General features: G+C 44.3%; 1 protein-coding gene across 3 annotated transcripts in view; it reads right to left on the reverse strand.

Moving 5' to 3' along the window:
• IMP4 (Ribosomal RNA processing Brix domain protein) overlaps positions 1 to 24,405 on the reverse strand; it is a 65,162-nt gene that overhangs the window by 16,533 nt on the left and 24,224 nt on the right. For all 3 annotated transcript variants that reach the window (XM_086786379.1, XM_086786377.1, XM_086786378.1), the window contains exons 5-6: positions 12,421 to 12,471; positions 2,545 to 2,688 (exon numbers count right to left, since the gene is read on the reverse strand). In XM_086786379.1, the coding sequence (XP_086642505.1) occupies positions 2,545 to 2,688; positions 12,421 to 12,471 (195 nt within the window). The remainder of the gene's footprint in view (positions 1 to 2,544; positions 2,689 to 12,420; positions 12,472 to 24,405) is intronic.

Below are 24,405 nucleotides of genomic sequence, written 5' to 3' on the forward strand. Positions count from 1 at the left end.
AGTGTTGTGACTAGTCACAACACACTTTTTTGTATTTCCTATTGTAGGCCGTGGGCCACGACTCTTATTTATGGCATGTTCAGTGATCATTGTTCATGACTCTTGAGTTTTTGTACTAGTTTATGACAAATTACAACCTCTCTAGACTTTGCATCTCTAAATGTGTACAAATATCTTTTTTTCAAGTGTTTTTTAAAGCGGATCGTACCTCAATCAGACTTATTTTCAAAATTTAAAAGTCCTGTACCGGTACCGTTTTTTCGTACCTTTGTTTCGTACTTGACAACTATGGACTCTACATGGGAAGATTCTGGTCTTTCTACCTTATTTCAACTCACACGCGTGGGCGGGCTCTCCCTCCATCCCCTTACAATATTTGCGGCCAAGCCAATTGATGTCATGCTCAAAGGAGGCTCCTCTGCCAAGGGCTACCATTTGCACTACGGAGCTGGGTCAGCCAATTGTGCTCTTAATTGGGCTTGGGCTCTCAAAATTAATACTAGATTAGCATAGACTTCTAGGGTATGATTATGTTGTGCACTTCTACCACTGTTCATTTTTCTGTTTTCACACCAGCAGTCTTACATAAGATCAATCTGCACATTTTCTATGCATTTCTGTACTACCGATTTTTCCATGTGCATAGTTGTTACATTGGCTTTCGACTCTGTGATCTTTCTACATATTTTAGAAAACTATTTTTAAGCATAAGGAGAATATCCCTCCCTGCAATACCAAAGCTGGTTTCTAATTTTGTTCCCCCCAATTTCTTGAAGGCATCTTGTGTGTGTGTGTGTGTGTGTGTGTGTGTGTGTGTGTGTGTGAGAGAGAGAGAGAGAGAGAGAGAGATGTTATTAACTGAGCATCAAAGAGGACAGCATTCCTCATCGTCTAGTTATGCCATAAACCCCAGAATCTCATGAAATCAAAGAGCATGCCGAAGTGTTGAGGATGGTGGCCGTTTTGCTCCCCAAAAACCCACTGATGTGGAGTCAGTGTAGAAGATCTCATGGATCTCAATACTCACTGACGTGGAGTCAGTGTAGTAGATCTCATAGATCTCCAGATAGCTGAAAGATATGCCCGGCCACTGAACACACAAGGAACCTATGGCGACTATTCTCCGGGGCGGTAGTGCAGAAGAAGCATGTACCATCAGAGATGTGTTGCTTTCCTCTTTGATGCCCAGCATGGAGTTCATGGCCATGTAGTCCGTCTGCGAGTGCTGCTTTTATGGCAGATTTCATCTTTGGTGTCGGCCGGTCATCTCACTCATCCAAAGAGGCCCATTAAGTGTTGGATACACTCTTCGGAGCTCAGGGTAAGAACTCTAAAGTTTCATCATAGATAGAGTTCTAAGTTCTATGGTCTCATCTTGCAACCACATGAAATGCTCATGTGAACAAAATGAAGTCTCGCATGAACCAGCTTGTTGCACTCAAAGCGAAAGTGAAGGAAGATATGATATGGACATAGTTGTGCTGATAAAGTCAATGCCAGACAAGCTTTACGGGAACCTCATCACCACCTTGAAGAACTTGCCCAGTCTTACCTTGGAAGGGGTCATAACCTCCTTCAAGGAAGAGGAGAAGAAGATGAAGAACAGAGAAGCAGGGGAGGCATCTCCTTCTTCACCAAGAAGAACTACAAAGGTATCAAATGTTCCCTTTGTGGTAAGAACAACCACGAAGAGAAGGACAATTACTCAAAGAAGCCATACAAACATTGTGGGAAAAACAACCACGATGAAAAGTATTGCTTAAGAGGCCAACACCATTGAAAAGATAGAGCTTTCCATAGAGGAAGCAAACTATTGTTTGGCATGAGAAACCTTGAGCCTAGATTTATCCTAGACATAGTATGAGGTAATCCTTTGAGGGGTAGATTGTTGGAAATCAAGGTCTTACCTATGCATGTGAACCACCTCTTAGAGTGGTCACAATAGTATCTAGATGTTTGTGTGTGATGTGACATAGGAAATGATGTCAAGAGAAGAACCTTTGGGCCTATAAAGGTCTTGTAATTTCATTGAAATAAACACACAACTATCCCATCATTGACACGTGCAAGTCTCTCTCTCTAGAGTGTATTCTAACACTCCGTCTCTTTAAGCTTTCACTGTCTATGCTTTAGCTTCAACCATGTTTGTTTATCAACCTCCATAGTCTGCAACTCAAGCTCCACCATATTAAACAACTATAGGATGTCACTGATCTAGAGCTAGAGGGAGGAGGGTCCATATTTAAGGCTCTCTCTCTCTCTCTCTCTCTCTCTCTCTCTCTCTCTCTCTCAAAAATTCATTATTTATAAATCTTCTAAGACTTTACCTTGTACCAAGGGAAAGGAAAAGGTAGAAAAAACAAAGGAGATAAAAAAGAGCAAGGAAGAGTAACTCGCAAAAATTCCTATTTCCAACACATTACTAAGGCCTTCCTTTTACAAATGCGGGCCAAAAGATGTGGCCATTACTTTTTGTAGAAGAACCCAAATAGAGAAAATCACAATTAGCAAGAAAATAATGGCAGAAGATTAGTGGGTAATTACCACATTGAGAAGTCCAAAGTAAGCAGTAGGTCCAAATGGCAAGTGACAAACAATCAAGCCATCTGGCTCACCACGATGCTCATGCACCATCACAATGTCAGTGAAGTCATTGGCCCGACATGCCTCAACAATCTCTGATATGACCTGAAACACAAGTAAATAAACACCTGAATTCCAAATGCTTAACAATTGTATGCTGCATACATTAACTATTGAAGCTACAGACACATGCATAAAAAGAGAGCCGAAGTATGGCTATAATGCCAAAAGAAAGACTGAGAGGAGTAAAGAAGAGCTTTAATATAAGTGAATGGTGGGAGCCAGAAGCAAGAAAGTTTTCCTGTTAAGATGGTACATAGATGTCTTACAATGAAAAAGAGAGGTAGAATCCAAAAGCTTGCAATCCAACATGCAGATCGGGATGAGGAGAAGCAACATTTTTTGTTGTCATAGACTCCATAGGTATAAAGGATTGTGCACATGACATATCCAGTGTCGTACAAAATTGGCCCTTGCCCCTACCATATCGAGCATCATACAAATTTTCATTTCCGTACTTGACAAGAAACCATTTTTCACCATCTTGCTTTCACCCAAACTATATTCTGTTTCTAGTAGCCTTTGGAGAGAAAAATGGAATGTATGGGGGTAGCTACATCTTTGAAATACTTGCCCAGAAGCTCTTATAGCCTTTGGAAATAAGTGCCCATGTGCCATCACGAGAGAGAGAGAGAGAGAGAGAGAGAGAGAGAGAGAGAGAGAGAGAAATGAAATGAAATGTTATATTAACGTCTTCAAAAGGCCATAATGACCTATGAGACCAAAAGTTACATCATGGTGGATCTGATACAATGTCTGGATTAAAAAAACCCAGAAAATGAAAAATAAAGATGATACTACTGGCACCTAGAAAATGAAACTGGAACTGGAATATAGTGAGGGGGGGGTACGCTATGGAGGTGAGTGGAATATAGTGAGAGGATACAATATCATGTGGGACGGAGGGGTACACTATGGAGGTGCCTCCATCTCATAATATGTGCCACATCGGACACTGGCGGATCTCCTAAATATCCTCTGTGGTCAGCACCCTGACTGGGTGTCCCGCATGCCTCGCAAGAATAATCCGAATCTGCCGCTGCAACCTCCGTCTATGCTGGGATGCCCCCCTCCGTAGTCGTGGGCGTCTGGACCACCCAGGCTCAATCGCCCGATCAATCAGTGTACCCCTGGTGTGGGCGGTATCCATGTCCTGCTGCTGCTGTGGTCCCTCTGGCGCAGTGATGGCTGGACTAAAGAAATCTGTAATGTGCCTCTGAGTCTGGCTCTCTGTGCGCCTAAGCAGGCTATCTCTATGTCTCCGCAGCTCAAGCAAGAACAATCCCAAACACCTCTGGTCCTGGTATCCCATGACTCTGGAAAGTGGTCCAAAACCCTCTCTGAATAAACAGTGGAAACGACCACGTATCTCATAGTATGCAGTACAATGGCATATATAATGCAGCTCTGTCTCTGGCTCCCCATGGCATACTCGGCATATCCTGGCCTCAGCTGGTATACCTCTATATCGGCCAATCTCAATCTCAAGCTGGTGTGAGGATGTGCGAATCTGACCAATAGCACATCGTACTGCATGAGACAAGTGTACATCCATGTAACTGGGTCTGATCACAAAACCATCTGCTGTGAGCTGAAGAAAATGCTCTCTGTAGAAAGCCATCTTCGTGCCCAGCTCCTCAGTCGGCTGTATCCATGTCCTCCTAATGTCCAGCTGAACTAAATCCTGACAGATGAGTCTGGTAATCTCTGTCCGTGTGAGAGTGAGAGAGGGTGCCTCCAGAGAATACTGGAAGGGAGGCAATCTGTCCATGCTAAAACCATGTGCCTGGAACCAAGATGTCATCTGTCCATACCAACAAGCCGTGTCTCCCTGTAAAGCTAACTGTCGGGAGGACTCCAGGGCGAGGCGTGCATATCTGTCTCGGGGGAGATCCCACAAGCCATGTATGTAGGAGACTGATCTCGTAAGAGCCTCAATCACCAGAGGGGCAGCCGCCAGCTCTGCTCGAATAATCTCATGAGGTACCACGGCCTTGGCTCTAATAATCCTAGCAATCATAGATACCAAAGGCCTCTCCATACCTCTCCACCCGCCTGCGCTGTGATGGCCCACTGAAGGTCCCCATATCTGCACTCCATAAAGCATAGCTGATGTCACTAGAGTGTCAAAAAGCCAAAGTTTCGTTCGAGGTTCCTGAAACTAAACCTGCGAACACATCCTCTCCAAACCACCCAGGGCTGCATGTGCTCTAGTCAATCTAGTCTCTGCTGCTCTCCTCATCGAAAACACTGGCCCACTGAATACTACCCCAAGATATGTATATGCATCTGTATACTCCACAATCTCTTGCCCATATGTAAATGTGGAAGCTGATCGCCTAACCCACTGTGGCGTGGTGTTAAACACCATAACCTTGGTTTTGCCAAGGTTGACAGACAATCCACTATCATGTGCAAACTCATGTAAAGCATCCAGATGACGCTGCATACCCTCAGGGGAATCAGAGATCAACACAATATCATCAGCATATAACAATAGTGGGATCCATGTACCTGCTAGCTGGGCTCCTCTGTCCCCCAATCTCTCAATGTAGTCAGAAGCCTCATCCACATACATACCAAAGAGAGAGAGAGAGAGAGTACAAAAAATAAAAGAAAGGAACAAGACTTGAAATGCCAAAGCTGATCCCAATTCAAAGAGCATTAAGCTCTCACATCACCCTAAAATATCTTGCATAGGGCGCTACATCATGGTACCCAATGTTGTAGAGTTGAGCCGGCAGGAGAAAGCCCTATGGTGGTGGGAAATGATGCTTTGATCCTCTTGTGGTAACGCGAGTGTGGGCGCGGGGCATGGGGTTGCGAGCGTTAGGCTCTGCATAGCTCGATGGCTTTGTCTAGTGTCACTCCTCTCGACCAGGCTCCTGCATCAACTTGGACGTCGAGTGGGTGGATCTGCTCTCCGAGCTCTAGTATGGCAGAAGTCAGCGAGAGCTCTCTGTGCTGGTTTGGGCCGCAATAAGGACTCCCTATGTTTGCAAAGCTCCAAAATGAAGAGCCCCAAGCATCTTTGGTCTAGAAAATTCATGATCCTCGGGCAGGTGTAGCTAGTCTAGGCCGCAATAAGGACTCCTTGTGCCTGCGGAGCTCCAAAAGGAAGATCCTTAAGCATCTCTGGTTTGGTAAATCCATGATCCTGGAAAGTGGTCCAAATCCGTCTCGAAAGATGCAATAAGCTGGCATATCTTGCCCTCTGGGTAGCTCCCCCCGGCCCATATCTAGCTCAACTGATGAGATGAGGTGCGGATCTATCCAATCGCACATCGCACCCCAAATGACAGATGTGTGTCCATGTAGCATGGGCGTATGATGAAACTGTAGTTTGTCAAGTGAAGAAGATGATCTTTGTAGAAGGCCACCTTCGTCCCCAGGGGCTGAAGGGGTGAATGCCAAGTCCTCTAAGTATCCAGTCTCACAATGTCCTCCTGATGACCCTATTCAGCTCTATGCGGTTGAGAGCAAAGGAGGGGGCCTCTATGTTGTACTCAAATGAGGGGAGCTCCCCCATCTGCATGCCATGTATACCAAACCAAGTGCTCACAACCTCTGCATACTAGCATTGCGTGTCTCCATCTAGTGCAAGCTATCTCGAGGACTCTAGGGCGAGCCGCAGGTATCTATCTGGTAAGAGCTACCATAATTTGTGCCAGCATGTCACTGTCTAGAATAGAGCCTCTGTCACGGTCGGTACAGCCCCCATCTCCACTCGCACAATCTCATGTGGCACTAAAGGCTTACTCCTAATCATGTGCGAGATCATCGTCCTAAAGGGCCTCTCCATCGGCTTCCACCCATCATATTCCTCTTCTGTGTCTCTCAACTGGCTCCCCCCTTCATCTCTCCTCATGGTACAAATTGGGACCCCAAATGGGAGCTCCATACAATAGTGCAACTGTGACTAGTGTGTCAAATAGCCAGAGCTTTGTCCTCGGCTCATGAAACTGCTCAGACCATGTGAGGTCTTGGGCTCCTATCGGCCAGGAGAGGCAGCCAGCCAACCAGCCAATTAATCAAACAACAGCCAAGCAAATGATTGCAGCAGCCGACTAGCATTAAATGCTAGTCGTGAGCAGTTTGCTGCAGCCGACTGGCATTTAACACTAGTCATGAGCATTTTCTGCCAGCCGACCAGCAGTTGGAGCAGCCGACTGGCTTCCCTTGGTCATATAAAAAGGCAGGTACAGTTCAGTCCCAAAATATTCAGTCAGAAAATTCAGAGATCAACATCAGCACTCAAGCATGTATGCTTAGGCTTGTGCCTGTGCATACTTTCAGCCTACTTGTGCTCTCAGCCCAAGGCATAGAAGCTCATTCTCTTCAGGAGTTTGCAGCACACCTTCCATTAGTCCTCGGGCAGGTGTTTTACTCTCGAAGATAGCTTCACAGACGCCTAAAGCCTATGCACAGTTCTACCCAGCGTTTGGTCGCTTTGTCCTTGCGTTTGGCGGTCAGTCAGTCAGTTTGTCCTCTTAGTCTTGTGGACACAGTTCAGCTTGTTTACAGTTCTCCAGAAGAAGAAATAAAGCAAATACTTTTGCTTGCCCCGCCGCGGGGGGGGGGGGGGGGGGGGGGGGGGGGGGTGCATTCGGGACCCCATCTGGTGTCGACTCTACTACATCTATTTTCAGTTTCATGTATGTTATTTTAAAGGATTGCTAAACTCACTAAACTCAGGTTTAAAGAAAAGGCCCCGTTGTTTCACATGGTCCTAGCTCAACGCATGCTACAAGATGGTTATTTAAGGCGACAGTTCTCATTATATAAGTGAGGCCATGGGTTACTATTGTTATTGACTACTGTTCGTTTGAGCCTGGACCAAAGTACTTACTCCTGTCATGGACATGGCGAATCACAAGCAGTCTTGCCGGGGGTCCTTTGGTGGTATGGGACACTAGGGCTGATTGGCTTGGCTTGTGGGAGTGGAACTTTAGCCCTTGGCTCAAGGGTGATTGTAGATGGGACTAGTGAGCTTGCTTGCACCCTTCTTTGTTGTTTGTACTAACCTTGTTTATGCATGTGTATTAGGTGATCCTTCTAGAGGAGTCCTTACAATTGGTATTAGAGCTAACATAATCGCAGGAGCAGAGAAAGCAAGGTTTGTGTGTGTCTAGCAAAAGAATGTAGCAAGGTAGCAAATGGAGTGGTCTACAATAGGCGAAGCTAGAGGAAGCATTCCTAAGGGTATGTACACATAACCAGTACATCATTGAGCTCTCATATCAGTTCCAAAAGCCAAGCAACAAGCATGATCAGTTCCGGCAGGTAACCCACCCTTGTGTTCAGAGTAAAGGAAAAGCACGCATGGGGACAATAGTGGAACAGATGCTCAGTTCTTAAGCAAGACTTGGAAGTGAAGATCAGAAGTGAAAGGTGTTCAGACCAAAAATATCAAAGTCAGTGTCAAAGTAGAAGTTTAAGGTTAGTGGCATTAGTCCAGGGAGGAAGGATGACAGAGTGTCCACCCCATCATTAAGTTTAGCAAGAGGGGATGTTATGTGCACGCTTGTGCCATGGCTAAACTCCAGCATGAACAACCTTAATCCCTAATTAATCATCAATTAGGACAACAATTAGGTCATTGCCACCATCTTCATCACGATCATCGTCAACAGTAGCAGCATTAACATCAGTAGCATCAGCATCATCATTAGCCTCATCATAATCATCATCACCATCTTCATCATCACCACCAAAGGGGTATGGTCTCTCTTCTCTCTCCTCCGTCGTAATCATGTTTATTTAACATCTTGTTCTTAATCAGGCTTAGGGCTATGGATCAGTACAGCAAGACTTCCACACATGCAACATTGGTATCAGAGCATTCAGGCTCAGCCCACTAAGCATGGTCCCAAGAAAGGTGCACAGATCTAGCAGAAGAATGCAACAGGGTAGCAGGTGGCGTGGTCTGCAACTAGAGGAAGCATTCCCAAGGGTATGTACGCATAAGCAGTACATCATTAAGCTATCAGATCAATTCCAAAAGCCTTGCAATAGGCATGATCAGTTTCGGCAGATGACCCACCCCTGTGTTAAGGGTAAGGGAAAAGCACACAAGGGGACAATAGTGGAACAGATGCTCAGTTCAGCTGCAAGACTTGGAAGTGGAGATCACAAGTGGAAGGTGTGCAGACCAAAAATATCAAAGTCAATGTCAAAGTAGAAGTTTAAATTCAGTAGCAATAGTCGAGGGAGGAAGAATGACATAGTGTCCACCTCGTCATCAAGTTTAGCAAGAGGGGATGTCACATGCACACCCATGCAATGGCTAACCTCTAGCATGAACAACCTTAATCCTTGATTAATAATCAATTAGGACAGTAGTTAGGTCATCACGATCAACATCGACAGTAGCAACATTAACATCAATAGCATCAGCATCATCATTAGCCTCATAATCATCACCATCATCATCATCAACAACATCAACATCACCACCATACGGGGTTTGGATGACCTGTCGGCAACTGGCAGCACTTAGTCGGTAGCCAGTGTCATGGCCCTGTGAAAATGGAGCAGGACAAGTGTGTGCATGGTGGTTGCAAAGTCAGAATATTTTATGATTCACATGGGGGGTGCCCGGACAGAGTTTATGATGTGTGGATATCCCTAGGTGTGAAGGGGGGAACTAGAAACATTAAGTTTTAATGTTTATTGGAGTTTGCCCCTAGGCCTTAGTGGCCCTAGGAACTTATTAAAGTTTGGGGCCCTAGGGATTAAATTGGGGAGGAGTTTTCTCTCTCCTCTCTCTCTCTCTTCCCTTTTTGGGGAATCGTGTAGCAAAAGTGGGGGTTCCCTCATGCGCATGAGATACTAGCGTGGAAAAGCTCAAGAGGAGGAAAGGCGGCTGTTTTTCTGTGTGCTGCAGGCTGCAGCTGATTTTCTGAGTGTAGATCAGCCGTACAGCACTGTACGGCCAGATCTGTGTAAGCACTCTCTTTCTCTCTCTAGTACAGGCGGCGGGTTTTCTTCTCTCTGCTGGATTCTCTGCGCACAGGGTCTGGACAGACTGTACCAGCAGGTACAACAGCCAGTACAACACTGTACGGCTGCCGTACAGTGTACGGACAGCCAGGTACAGCAGGTACACTTGCTGCAGGCTGCTGCAGGTGGTGCAAACAGGTGCTGGACAGACTGTTTACTCTGATTCAGGCAGGTACAAGAGTGGACAGCCGGCTGTTTGTGCAAGTACAACTCCTGGCACGTATCCCGAGGCGGTACAGACGGGTACTGTGCTGATTTTCAGATCTGTACTTTCAAGGACAGCATAGGAGTGAGCATCAGGAGGAGGATACAGGCAAGTGCAAGCACACGTGTGAAGCAGGGTTGTGGATTCAAGTGCCTGCAAGCACAGATTGGTGCTGTTGCTTCCTCCAGTGTTGTTTTACGAGCTGAACTTGGTAAGCTCTGTTTCTGTTCATCTATCTCTCTTTCTACTGCTTGATGTCTGTTGCAGATATGTGTTATCTGGCCCCTTGTGAGAGGAGGGGTATGGCAGATTGACAAGGGATTAAGACAGAGATTGGACAGCACATGTATGTTTGAGCTGAGAAGATGTATCATGCACTTGAGTTATGCCAGATGTATGCCCATGGCTGGCCTGCTTAGTGATATTGGCTGATCAGAGGGAGGCACAGTGTGTTGTTTGAAGACACAGATCTGTGTGCATAGATCCTCTGTGCTGAGAAGGATTTGTGGGCCGTCGGATTGGACTTACAGGTGTAAACTCTTGGCTGGTCTTTGTGTTGTACTCAGCCATACATATTATTTTTAATTGAATAAAGAAATACCGCAAGGGGCGCCAAGCTTTGGGGCCAACAGGTGTCGCTGTGTTTTCAGATTTGGGCACTCTAGCTCCAATCTGTGTTTTGTTTCTCATCTAGACTACAAGTGGACGGGTGATTGCTCCTACCGCACTCTGGTTTTTCTATCAGAGGCCGGTTTCAGCCAGCAATAAGTCTAGATTGCAGGCGGTTGGGCATTAGCATGAAGGACAGCACGTCTGGGCATAAAGGGAAGTAAGCGCAACAAAGAAGGGATTTATTCCTTATTTTATGCCCAAGAGCAGGCCGACCGGCAACCTTTGCAAGCATATAAGCCAATAGCCATCAGTTGCAAGAATCAAGTAGTTCATTCATCAATTCAGTCATTCAATAGTTTCATCATTATAGAAAGTCTAGCCATCAGTAAAAGTCATGTAAGGGGCTAGAGATCACTCCTTCGGGACTTACCAAGGACCTAATCATGTACATACATTCAACAATCTTTTTGTACCATGTAATACAAAGAAAACCCTAACACTAATCTCTCTCTCTTCTTCTCTCTCCTTTGTCTTAATGATGTTTATTCAACATCTTGTTCTTAATCAAGCTTAGAGAGAGATGTGGATCAGTACAGCAAGACTTCCGCGCATGCAACAATTGCTTTCTATTAATTAATAATCTAATAGCCAATTTGAACTTCTAGATGATAATCTGGAGTGATGGTGTTTAGTGATGGTCCAGACATATGAATACATTGTTGATTCCCTAGCAAAGTTGTAGAGACTAGGCACTTTTCATCTTTTAGCATGTTGTTGACTGTGGATGGCTCTTGACATCGATTATGGCTGATTTATTATCCATTATTTCCTTTGGATTTTGTATTAGAGCTTTGTACGCTTTGTACGCCATTTTATGTTGATTGCAAAGGATAGGCCAATGGGCCATATGTGGAAATGTAATGTCATGCTCCTTTTTCTTGATATTTGTAAACGTAGATCAGGAATGATAAATCTTCCAATGTTATATGTTTAAAAAAACATGAACGTACTTAATGTACCTTATCTTGATACCTGCTTATGTACCCTACATACCGTACCTAAAGTTTCTATCCACCTTGTCTCTTTTTCCCTTCGCGCCTCTTAGTAGACAAATGTTCATAGGTAAACCATCAAATTGAGTTTCTATAACTTCTCCACAAGTGAAGGGCATACTTAGTCAAGATGAAGGCTAGCAATAAAGAGAACAGGCACACACACACGTACACGATAGCTGGTTGGGTGATTTCCCCACTTTGGATATAAGGAAATAATAAAAACCAAATGGTTGCAACTTGAGCGAAGAGTTCAAAGGAAAATTGTATGCCCGCTAATAAGGCGGGAAGATATACCAATACCCACATGAAAGAGCCTTGTCTACTTTCAAATCAACCTTGAGAAGAAGAATGAATTTTCCCAATCTTACCCCTCATATTGAAATTTTTCTTTAAGAAATAGTTTAACTAACCTACTTTCACACAAATTGTGAGATTAAAGAAGTGCAAGCACCAAAAAGAATCCCATTAGAGAAAAAGAAAAACATCAACAATAGAAAATAGCTTCTTTAACAACAAAGAAATCTAATAAAAGTTTCGAAGTAAGGCACATCCTGTTGGATTAGGGTTGCACATAAAACAGAGACAAAGAGATGCACACAGCAACAAGACACTCAAGAGTGAGTGAGATGGTGATAGATGCTCAAAGAAAGATGAGATACAAATGTGTGGAGCAAAGAGAGTCGACTCCACAATATCAAAAGACCATACATGTGGTGTCCTTTCACACCTAATATCCAAGGGGAAAAACCCAAAGGGAGAAAAGTGCCCTTGGTTAGCCCATGTTCACATGTGGCACTACTTATATCATATGTGGCATAACTCATGTGTACGAAAAAAAAAAAAAAGGTGCTTGTTTCTCAAATGAACATGGAAATGAACTATAAGTTGTAATCCTAAAAGTACCTGGCCACCTCGATTGATCCTTTGTGCATTTGGAAAAACAATCTTCAGCTCCTGAAACATACATGAAAGCATACTCACATAAAAGGTGGTTTGACAACAGTCAACAAACCCTCGATAGCATAAACGTTTAATCTCTAATCCAACCACATAAAATTTCACAGAATACATTGTTTAGTTTAAGTGCTTGTCGCCAGTGGGTGTGGGTTGGCAGCTATTGAACCCCAAGTCCTTACCCTAAAAGGCAAAACCCTTTACAACCAAGCTACACCCCTCATGAATCCTACTAGCCTAATGGTAGAGTCACTAGCAACTGAGATCAAGGTCACAGGTTCAATCTCTTCCTAAAGCTATCAAGTAAAAAATATTGACACTTACAAACAATAAAAACAAATAACTTCAAACTTGGTTTCTATTCTTTCGCCTGATGTTTCCTAGCTCCACTAGACTATAGTTTGAAGACAGCCTTAGGTTATATTGCACCAGTCTGACCCATACATTTTTGCCAAGCTTGTCCTAGCGGAATAAAGAAAGCTTTCCAGTGTGTTAACGAAAAATAGACAGAAATTGGCGCTCCAAAGAAAGCACTACATGGGGAGTTTCCACACCCAAATCAGCACAATTAGGGGACTGCAACTAGCAATGCAAGTGAACTAAGACACAAGTACAATTTTTTAGTGCAAGAAGAGTCCTTAACTCGCTATCAGATGAGGCTTCCCAAAAACATTTTTTTTTTAATCAAATGGAAAAAATTAGTTTGAAATGAAATGTTTCATATATTTCAAAACTCGGAAGCATGCCTAGCAAACTCCAAGAATTTGAAGAGGAGTTTGGCACAAAAACAAGCTCTTTTTTTTGGCTGTGACACTCAATTATATTATGGGTGAGAAGGTTATTAGTTCCACACCTCGTATTTAAAGGATTACACTCTTTTAAAAAATGGCCATCCAATTTCTAATGTGATGTCAAACAAATTACACAAGAAGGTGGACATTTTGAATATTTTGCACACAACTGGGGCAAGTGTGTATGCATTAGCTTAACAAGTGGCATAATGAGGTGTGGACACACATTTGGGGCAAGTGTGTGTAACCCCTATATTTGGCAACTCCTCCTTTAGGAAAAGCTCTCTCTCCATGGATGGGCCCTCTACACACTCCTACAGTCTGAACACTAAAAACCAGCCCTCTAACTATCACCATTTGACCACCCAAATGATCCTCTCAAGTTTCATGTCATTTTGAGGGGGCCAGACAAACTTGGCGCCATCTATATTGAGGAAAACATGGGTTTGAAATTTGAAATTTGAAATTACCTCTACACACTCCTACAGGTTGAACACTAAAAATCAGCCCTCTACCTATCACCATTTGACCACCCAAATGATCCTCTCAAGTTTCATGCCATTTTGCGCACATGGCGCCACCTATATTGAGGAAAACATGGATTTGAAATTTGAAATTACCTCGGAGTTCTTCAAGGTTCACCACAAATCTTTTTTGTAGTGTAGATTCAAGTGTTTGGAATCCCAGTTTTTGATCTTGTTTTGTGGCCAATATGAGGACTGAGTGCTCGAGATCCCAATTCCCCGCTTTCTCATGTGCCAAACTTGTGCTCGGAATTGCAAGAAGTATACATGTTTCATAACTGGTAGATTTGCTCATAACAAAGTGCACATACACAAATGTTAGCATGCTTGAAATCGTTTTCATAATTGCTTGCTATGAATGTCGAGTTCACACGCCTGGAATGCCTACCCGTGAACTGTGTGAATGCCTTGTAGTCTAATGTGTTTTGTGGCATGTGAATAAGTGGTAAGTGCACTCTAAACCTTTATTTTAATTTGTTATCGCTGCCGTCTGCCTCCCATTGTTGCCGTTTGAGAGCCCGCCACTGCCGGCCAAACGGGTGGTGCTACTTCCTAGCGAACCTCACTGCCGGCCAGCGCGACCGGAGCAACTGCAGCCAGCGCCGTTGCCACCTCTCTATCTAGTGCCTACGGCCACCGCCGCCTCTCAGTCTATGCCCACCGCCGTCGCTGCGCTGCTCAACTCCATCCTCGTGCGCCGCCTCTAAAGACCAACGCAGCTCACTCAACCCACTGTCTTGGGTATCTGCCTTGCCCACGGGTTCTCCTCGGCTCTCAGCTTCGGCTTGGCTTGATTGTCCCTTGTGTGTTTAAGGGAAAAAGGGAAGAAGAGGATCAACTCCAACAACATCTTGTTCACAAAGGTACACGCAATTTTTTGGGGCTTTCTTTTTCATATGCTTTTTGTCAAGGTCAAAGCCTCTGCGCTACATATTTGGGGATTCTTAGGGGAAGTTGTGTAAAGTGGAAGCTTCCGTAGGCACTCTTGCTCCTGTACAATATTCCTAGAGTCTTGTGTTGGCTCATTCAAGTATACACCTTGTTTTTGGTATACTTCAACAATCGCACCTTCAATCCCGTCATATCCTGGTGCCTTGTGTGCACACTCCCGTAACTCTCTTTTTCTTGTATTTTCCCAAGAGCTCACATCACCGCGGGGCGGGGGGGGGGGGGGGATTTCTAGTTTCTAATTGTGATATGCAGCGGAAGTCTTTGTGTTGGAAGGATCCTGTTACACAAATGCTCACACCGTCTTCTGTATCCTGAGTTTTGCGTGAGTTTAGCAATCCACTTTAATACTTCAAACTTTAAAGAGATATGAGAGAGAGAGATATGAGAACTGTACACCAGATTGGGTCCTGAATTACCCACTAAAGGGCCCTCTATCCCGATAACGAGCTAGTATTTGCTTTATTACTTTAGAGAGAATGACTGTGGACTATAGATAAGCCAAATGCAAGATCTCGGAGGATCTGAAGCCTGGCTGAACTGTACACGGCTATAGAAACACCTCAATGAATTGATCTCGAGCCTATGCACTCTTCCCAAGGACATGAGGAAGGGCTGCACACCTGAGGCTGAGAAAAGAAGGCGGTGGACTGTTCTAAGCTATGTTAGAATGCTGTAAATGCTTATGAATGATAGAATACCTTTACCAGATGACTCGTGTATGCCTGGATGATGCACTGAATGCTGGATACTGATGTAGACTGATGAATCAAAGCTGAAACTGCTGGGAATCTGCAAACGCAGGTCTGTAGGGCTGTTGTAGGGCTGTAATGCAGATCTACACCTGTTGTATGACTGAAACGCAAGTAAACAAGGCTGGATATCTGCAAACGCAGGGCTGTACTGGTCTGTGTACCTGCTGGTTATGCTGTATGCACAAACGCAGAGGTTGATGCTGATCTGAGGCCTGCAAGAGTGCTGACTGCAGGCGCCTATGGACTGTATGCTGCGCCTAGGTCTGCAGGGGATTGAAGAGCTGAACTACTGCGTTAAAAGGACTGTTGGCTGCTGGCTGAAGGGGTCTGATGGCTGTGCCTAGGGCTACTAGATGGGCTTCAAGAAGGGCTGCAAGAAGACACCAACTACCAAGGAGCAGGAGTTCAATCTAGGCTGAAGGCAAGGGTACTCCTAGGGCTGAGGAGGAAAGCTCTTAGCACACTAAAGACTGAATGAAGAACTAAGCCCTATGCAAGCCTATTTATACTAGATAGGGGTTGGTCAAGTTGGCTGGTCATAATTTAATAAACTTTATGTTTATAAATGACAATAAATGCTTAAATAAATGCCATAAAATATGGAAAAAATACCAAATAAATCCTAGTAAATTTCCTAAGGCTTCTGGGATGTTCTAAATGATGCACAGGCATATGAATGCATATTATGCAAGATGCAGAGTGCTTTCTGATGCAAATCCTAAGGCTTCTACTGACTCTACATGTATGAATGATTCTCTTCAAGTGGGTTAAGGGACTTGACTAACTGACTGACCTACTAAGGTTGAGGAATGACCTACGTAGCTCGTGCCTGACTTATCCTGGACTGAGGATATACAATGGGGTCACGGCGTACGACAAATATCATCCTACTGGGTTCTAATAATGTACAAATGTTGCACTGCTGATGATGAGCCAGTTTGTCACCATGCACTGAGTGCAGAGTGCATGTGACACTAATTGTCTCTCTAGCTTTGGGAAATTTTGTACTAGTGTGAGGATGTCTCAAAGAGCTGCTTCCACTAAACTTTCCGGGTTTGGTGCATTCACAACAACTGAAGATCGACTTGACGGTCCCAACTACTCATTATGGAGTTTCATGCTGAAGAGTCTGTTAATTGCCAACGGGCTATGGGAGATTGTCACGGGGCAAGAACCTCATCCTGCTACACCGACCCTTGGCACCTCAACACAAAGGGCGACTCAAACTATGATACAAGTTGTGTCACGCATTACACCACCGCCTCCTGGATCCACTGAAGATCAAAGACAATGGGATGCCCGTGATACTCAAGCAATGGCCATGATTGCTCTTTCAGCCAAGCGCTCAATTGTACCTCACATCCAATCCTACAGCTCTGCAAGGACTGCCTGGGTGGTCCTCGTGACCATGTTCCAGTCCCGAAATGAAGCACGAGTCATCTACGAGTTGGAACAATACATTTAAGCATAAGAGATTAACATTAATTCATCAAAACAACATAAATCAATAAGGGCATGGTTTTAAGAAGAAACCATGAATTAGAATGCTTCCCAAGCATATAGAGAGGTTGGGAAGAAGATTACCATATCCAAGAAGAGAGTAAAACATCATTGTTTTAGGCTTACCCTTGGTTTTTGGCTTGATTCTTTAAGGAGATGTGTAGCCCTCAAAGAAGAAGCTTGGCCACCAAGAAGAAGAGGGTAATCTCCAAGAGAAGAAGAGGATTAGTGAAGCTCCAAAGCTTCACAATGGAGAGGCAAGGTAGAGGGATAATGGAATTACACTAAATTGAAAATTACACTAGCATGTAAATACTCTAAGATGAAAATCAAGGAATGGTGTTCTATTTATAGAAGAGGGAGGCTACTACCCAAGTCCAACCCTTCACTATGAACGAAGGTGATTCCATTGCAGATCATCTTACCAAGGTAACAGACCTAAAAGAACAGCTATAGAATATAGATGAGATAGTTGATAACAGAAAATTGGTCACCACCATTCTTAACTCCTTACTTGAGTCTTATCAGAGTTTCCATACTTCTCTGAATCTCTCTATGAGAGAAGGAGGAAATCCTATATCCTTTGAGGAGCTAGTTGGATTACTTCTCCAAGAGGAATAGACAAGGAAGAACAAATCCAGGGCTGATACAAGCAAAGGAGACCGAGCTTTACTTCTCCAGGGACAAAGGCAAAGTGAACTCGTCACAGGGTGACACCAAGAAGAAGAAAGGAAAGTGTCACTACTGCCACAAGCCAAGCCACTACATCGAAGAGTGTCAGAAGAGACTTACAAAGCTGAAAGGTGATGAAAACTGCAAATTCCACTTCTTCTACCTCCGACAACAAGAAGCAGCAGCCAGAAACATAGTCCAAGATGATTGGGCTTTCCAGCCACATTATCACCTATGGGGGGGAATGTTAAATATTAATAGTGATTAATGTGGAAATAAACAAGTGCTAGGTGATAAGAGTGAACTAGCACTGAATGTAGACCTTAAATAAAGTGGTTCCAATGTGTGTGAACATTTGCTTGTCTGTACAAGTCTCTTGTGTGGGAACAGCCTCTTAAAAGGCATATGTGGTGGCATCATATTTGGAATATGTAGTAGCATCATACTGTGGAATTATATTCACATCTAGCATATGCTTTAGAATATGTAATGAGGGCTCTCCTATAAAAAGGACCTACTTCTATAATGAATTCATGCTTTCCACTACATCTTGTACTCCCACAATCCCTTTAATATTGTGTTGATTAGCTTGTTGATCATCGTCTCTCTCTCCTCCCCACTAGTGTGTGGTTGCACTCAAAGCACTAGTCAACATGGAATAATAGACCTTTTGATAGAAAGGGCTATCAAGGACATGGCATGTGCATCCTTGGAATCCCATCTGAAGGGATGGATATGGGATGGGGGTTACCCCGCTTTCAATGTTGCGGGCCTCCCCCCCTATCCTATTAGGTTAGGGAGGCCCGCATGACGGGCTATTAGCTCAGCGGTAGAGCGCGCCCCTGATAATCGTGCCGTTGCGCCTGGGCTGTGAAGGCTTTTATACACACGGGTAGTCTAATGTGCCCATCGGCGCCTGACCCGAAGATGCGTATCATCCAAGGAACGTTAGCATGGCGTACTCTTTCCATTCTTGACTAGACTGGGTCTCAGGACCAAACTACTCTTCAAGGGTGGCCAAATGGTGACATCCCCCCTCCCCAGCTTCTAAACAGTTGTCCGCAAAACTGAAAAGCATCCAAATATGTTTGAAGCACATGCAGGCAATCTCTGAAGAACTCTTCATCTACCATCAATGGGACGATAGTTCTTAAACTTCACAAGGTAATGCCTGACAACTTTGCCTGCAGCAAGCTTGCGTTCCTTGTGATACACAATTTGCTCTGGCTACAAGATCTCCTCAAGCTCATCCACTTCTGGTGGATCCTCAATGACCGTCTCACTGGGCTCCAGCCCTACATACTTGCGAAGGAGACTCACATGAAAAGCATTGTGTATGTGTCAATGACTAGGTAATGCCAATCTGAAAGCCACTTCATTGATCTTCTCGATCACTTGAAAAGGCCCATAGTACCTGGTTGCAAGCTTAGGATATGCACCCTCTTTGCCATGCCTCTTTGCAAGTCTTGCTTTCTCAAATTTCAGCAATACCCAATCATTCTCTATAACATCCAACTGGCTTCTATGCTTGTCGGCAGCCTTTTTATACTTGCGAAGGAGACTCACATGAAAAGCATTGTGTATGTGTCAATGACTAGGTAATGCCAATCTGAAAGCCACTTCATTGATCTTCTTGATCACTTGAAAAGGCCCATAGTACCTGGTTGCAAGCTTAGGATATGTACCCTCTTTGCTAGGCCTCTTTGCAAGTCTTGCTTTCTCAAATTTCAGCAATACCCAATCATTCTCTATAACATCCAACTGCCTTCTATGCTTGTCGGCAGCCTTTTTATACTTGTCTTGTGACCTTGCAATGGCTGTCCGTACCTGAGCAAAAGCAATATCCAAGTCTCTTACATACTCATCAGCTGCAAATATCTGATCCTTTGTGCGAAGGTGGCAAAAACACCTTACCATAAACAATCTCAAACGGGGCCTTTCCCGTAGATGCATGCACCGTGTTGTTGTATGCAAATTCCACAAGTACTTCTCCCACGAAGACTTCTGATCCGCCACATAACATTTCAAGAGATCCAACACGGCTGAATTTGCAGCCTCACTTTGCCCATCCGTTTGAGGGTGATAAGCTGATGAGAAGTCCAATTTGGTGCCCATATTATCAAATAAGGCCCGCCAAAAGAGACTTGTAGTCCTCGGATCTCTATCTCCCACAATGGACTTCAGCATTCCATGATGCTTGAACACTTGTGCAAGATATATTTTAACCATATGCTCAACTTTGATAGTCTTTTTGACCGGCAAGAAATGAGCTTGCTTACTAAACCTGTCCACAATTGTCCAAATTGCATCATTACCCCGTTGGGTGATGGCAAGTCCATAATGAAACCCATTGTAATACTTTCCCATGGCTGCGTGGGAATAAGCAATGGCTGAAGCAAACCTAGTGCCTTTTGCCTATCAAATTTCACCTTTTGACAGGTGATACATGCACGTACATGTGCCTCTATGTCCTTCCGCATACCTGGCCAAAAGAAATACCGCTCAATCATGTGCGTAGTAGGCATTATGCCTCTATGACCAGCATATGGAGGAGCATGGCACATAACCGGTAGTAGACTTCCGGTTATCTGGATGACCGGCATAATCCGAATCCGTGTAACCATGCACTAATGCATCCTGTTTGCCAAAACAAATGCACATATCCTGTGTGCCCTTCAGGTATCTCATGACACCTTTCACTGCTTCCCAATGCTTCTTGCCAAGGTTGGCCATGTATCTAGAAACCACTCCCACTGCAAATGCAATGTCCGGCCTAGTAGCAACCATGGCATACATGAGACTGCCACAAGCTGAAGCATACGGAATCTTGGCCATATCAGCCCTGCCACTATCTGACTGTGGGCTGTCCATAGCACTGAGTTTCACATATGGAGGCAAAGGAGTACTAGTCTTCTTCCCCCCGTCCATATTGAACCTCTGCAAAACTTTGCCAATGTATTCCTTCTGAGACAAATACAACACATGCTGATTTCTGTCCCGAAGTATCCGCATACCCAAAATGTGATTTGCATCACCCAAATCCTTCATATCAAAGGTTTGATGCAGCCTCTTCTTCAAGGCATCCATCTCTTTACGAGATTTCCCGGCAATCAACATATCATCAACATACAAGATGAGGATCAATAGACTGCCATCCAAAGCTTTCTTGGTGCATAAGCAGTGATCTATGTCACTCCTCCTGAAATTCTGTGATTTCATGAATGTATCAAATTTGTGATACCATTCCCTTGGTGTCTGTTTGAGTCCATAAAGACTCTTTTTCAGCTTACATACAAGCTTCTCCTTTCCATTCACTGCATAACCCTCTGGCTGTTGCATATATATCTCCTCATGGAGATCACCGTGAAAAAAAGCAGTCTTCACATCCATCTGAATCAAATCCAGATCATCATGAGCAACCAAAGCTAATACAGCTCTAAGTGTGGTCATTTTGACCACTGGAGAGAAGATCTCATCAAAGTCCACACCATATTCCTGCTTGAAGCCCTTAGCCACTAACCTGGCTTTGTATCTTGGCTTTGCATCTGGTGCAACTTTGAGCCTGTAAACCCACTTGCATGGCAAAACCTTCTTGCCTGCAGGTAAATGCACCAACTTCCATGTTCCATTTTTGTGAAGAGAATCCATCTCTGACTTCATGGCACGCTCCCAAAGAGCCTTGTCTAACCTCTGTAAAGCCTCCTTATAACATGAGGGCTCCCCACAGTCAGTAAGCATCAAGTAGTCAACCCCTGGAACAAACCTGTCAGGGGCTCTGGAGGGTCTTGTGGACCTCCGTACCCAATGACCATCATTTGCAGGTTGCTGTCCAGCCTGCATATCACCTATTGGTGGCTCCTGTTCCATGCCATAAGGCTGAAAAATCATGCCCGGTATCTCCTCTAACTGTGGGATATCCATAGGGATATCTTCTACCATCTCTGGCTGTCCATTTGGACCATTTTCAGCACCATTTAAGGGCTGGTTTTGCTGCTGTAATGGCTGATTTACAGCCCTTGGTGGTTGTCCATGATGTCCATCATCATCAAAGATGACTCTGCTAGGCTCCTGTTGCCTTGCAGGCTCCTTATACATGCATGTCTCATCAAAAATGACATCATTGCTGCGTATAATCTTTCTATTCACGGGATCCCAAAGTCTATACCCCATTTCACCTCTGTCACCATATCCTAGGAATATGCATTTGTGAGACTTAGGATCAAGTTTGGTGCGCATTTCCCTGCGTATGTGCAGTACACAACGCAACCAAACACTCTCAAGTGCTTGTATGACGGAGGCTTCCCTGTCCATACTTCCTCTGGCACTTTCCCACCAAGCCTCGTGTTAGGTGACCTGTTTATAAGATGAACGGCTGTCATAACAGCTTCAGCCCAAAAACCATGAGGTAACGCAGCATGTGACAACATAGAACGGACCTTCTCCTGAATGGTCCTGTTCATCCTCTCTGCTGTCCCGTTTTGTGGAGGATCATAAGGAGTAGAGAGCTCCCTCTTGATGCCTTTAGCATCACAAAAGTCCTGAAACTGTTTGGACATATACTCTCCACCATTGTCGGAACGCAAAGCCTTCAGTGTTTTGCCAGTTTGATTCTCAACAAGAGCAACAAACTTCTCAAGCACTGAGAATGTATCACTCTTCAAACGAAGAGGATAGACCCACACCTTGCGTGTGGCATCATCAATAAAAGACACAAAATATTTTGCCCCTCCCAAAGAAAGCAGAGGCATCTCACATACATCTGTATGCACAAGCTCTAACTGAGCATCTTTCTGTCCAAGAGCTTTCTTGTGGGGGCACTGGAGTTGCCTGCCATATATACAATGCTCACAAAACTGAAAACTTGAAAACTTTAGAGAAGGCAAGTAACCAAAACGAGACAATTGCTCCATTCCTTTGACACTCATGTGTCCCAACCGGCTATGCCACATAGAGATTTCCGGCAGCTCGGTTGCATTTACATTAGCACCACGACCAAATGTGGTAACATAATCAGCATCATCAAGCTGTCCAGTAGAAAGCAGGTTCTTCTTGATCTCAGGCACATGCCTGACATCATGAAGCATAAGCTGTGAGCCATCTGAAAACACAAGCCTCACATCACCTCTGCCAAGAATCTTGCATGCATGGTTATCACCCAAATAAACTACTCCTTCATTGCCAGCAGTATACCTAACAAACAAGTCTCTGCAACCTATGACATGAAAGGAGACACCTGAATCAATGATCCATGAGTGCATACCATGACCATCTCCTGTAAGAAGTGAATGGGCATCAAGTGAAGACGTGAATAGAACCTCATCCTCACTGTCACCTGCATGTGACACATTGATTTCTTCAATCTTGACTCCACTTTTGCCCTTTGGCTTTACATCTTTGGCTTCATCTTTGTCTTTGTCTTTGCCTTTTCCCTTTTCCTTTTGATCATTTTTCCATTTGTAGCATTGCTTTTTGATATGTCCCTTCTTGCCACAATAATGGCATTCCAAGTCCTTTTTGGAGCGAGACTTGCTCCTTCCCCGTTCTTGGCTTTTTCCCCTTTGCTGGGATCTCCCACGTGCATTCATTGCATTGGACTTTCCAACAGAATTGTTCTTCCTGTTCATCTCTTCTTGAAGAAGAGCACCCTCAACATCTGCATATGACAGCATAGCATTCGAATTGCTAGTGGCTGTCCTGAATGTGTCCCAACTCACTGGCAAAGTGCATAAGAGAAAAGTGGCTTTGAACTCATCGTCCATTGCCAACTTTTGATTAATGACCTGGCTGACAATACCATTAAACTCATTTAGATGGGCTGACATAGACGCCCCTTCCTTCATCTGAAGACCTATGAGTTTCTTCAACCAATACACTTTGCTTGAAGCACTTTGCTGGGCATACAAGTCCTGCAATCTCTGCCACATTCCCCAAGCTGTCTTCTCTTCACGAATGCTGAAAAGTAAAGTGTCTAACACAGACAACATGATGGTAGATCTTGCCAGCTCATCCATATCTTCCCACTCTTCAGCAGTAAGAGAAGCGGGCTTTACACCCCTTTCTTTGATAGGCTTGTGCTGCTTCTTCTGGAGCAACACATTATAGCACTGGGTTTGCCAAATATCATAGTTATGTGAGCCTTCAAGCTTCTTGATGTGAGGCAATGAAGAGCTCTCACCTGTGGTTGCCATAGCAATATGCAACCTGTCAATGCCTGACTCCCTACAAAATGTGCAAACACTGTACCAAAAGCACACAAAGTGCTCACAGTTGTTCTCCCCCACTGTATGTGATGAAATCACCAAAATCTGGTTGCTGCAGATTTAGGACAGCACCTTAAATGTGCTCTGTTCCCCTTCCAAAGTACTGTACAGCAGTACTAAGTGCTCACCAATGATGTACCAAACCTGTACCGGCAAGTACAGCAGCTGAAATTGAGATTTTTGCTCACTCAAATCAATGTGCAGCCATGCCAAAACTTGTACAAAGCTGTACCAAATCTGTACCAACAGGTACAGTAGCAATAAATGCTCTCCTGGCTGTCCAAATGAGTGAAAATCAGACTTTTACAGTCCCGATCACTGCATACAACAGTCCCAAACAGAAATTGGGCAAAAGCCCCTTGACTGCAAGCTGATTTCTGAGGATTCAAGGCATAAAAGTCTTGCCTGCTGCTTTGCCAAGCTCAACAAGCATAAAATCTTGAAAAGCCCCTTGATTTAAGATCAATTTCTGATCATACATGGT

This window comes from Cibotium barometz, chromosome 49 (genome assembly GCF_041138505.1).
Source record: "Cibotium barometz isolate CiBa-2024 chromosome 49, ASM4113850v1, whole genome shotgun sequence".
Taxonomy (NCBI): domain Eukaryota; kingdom Viridiplantae; phylum Streptophyta; class Polypodiopsida; order Cyatheales; family Cibotiaceae; genus Cibotium; species Cibotium barometz.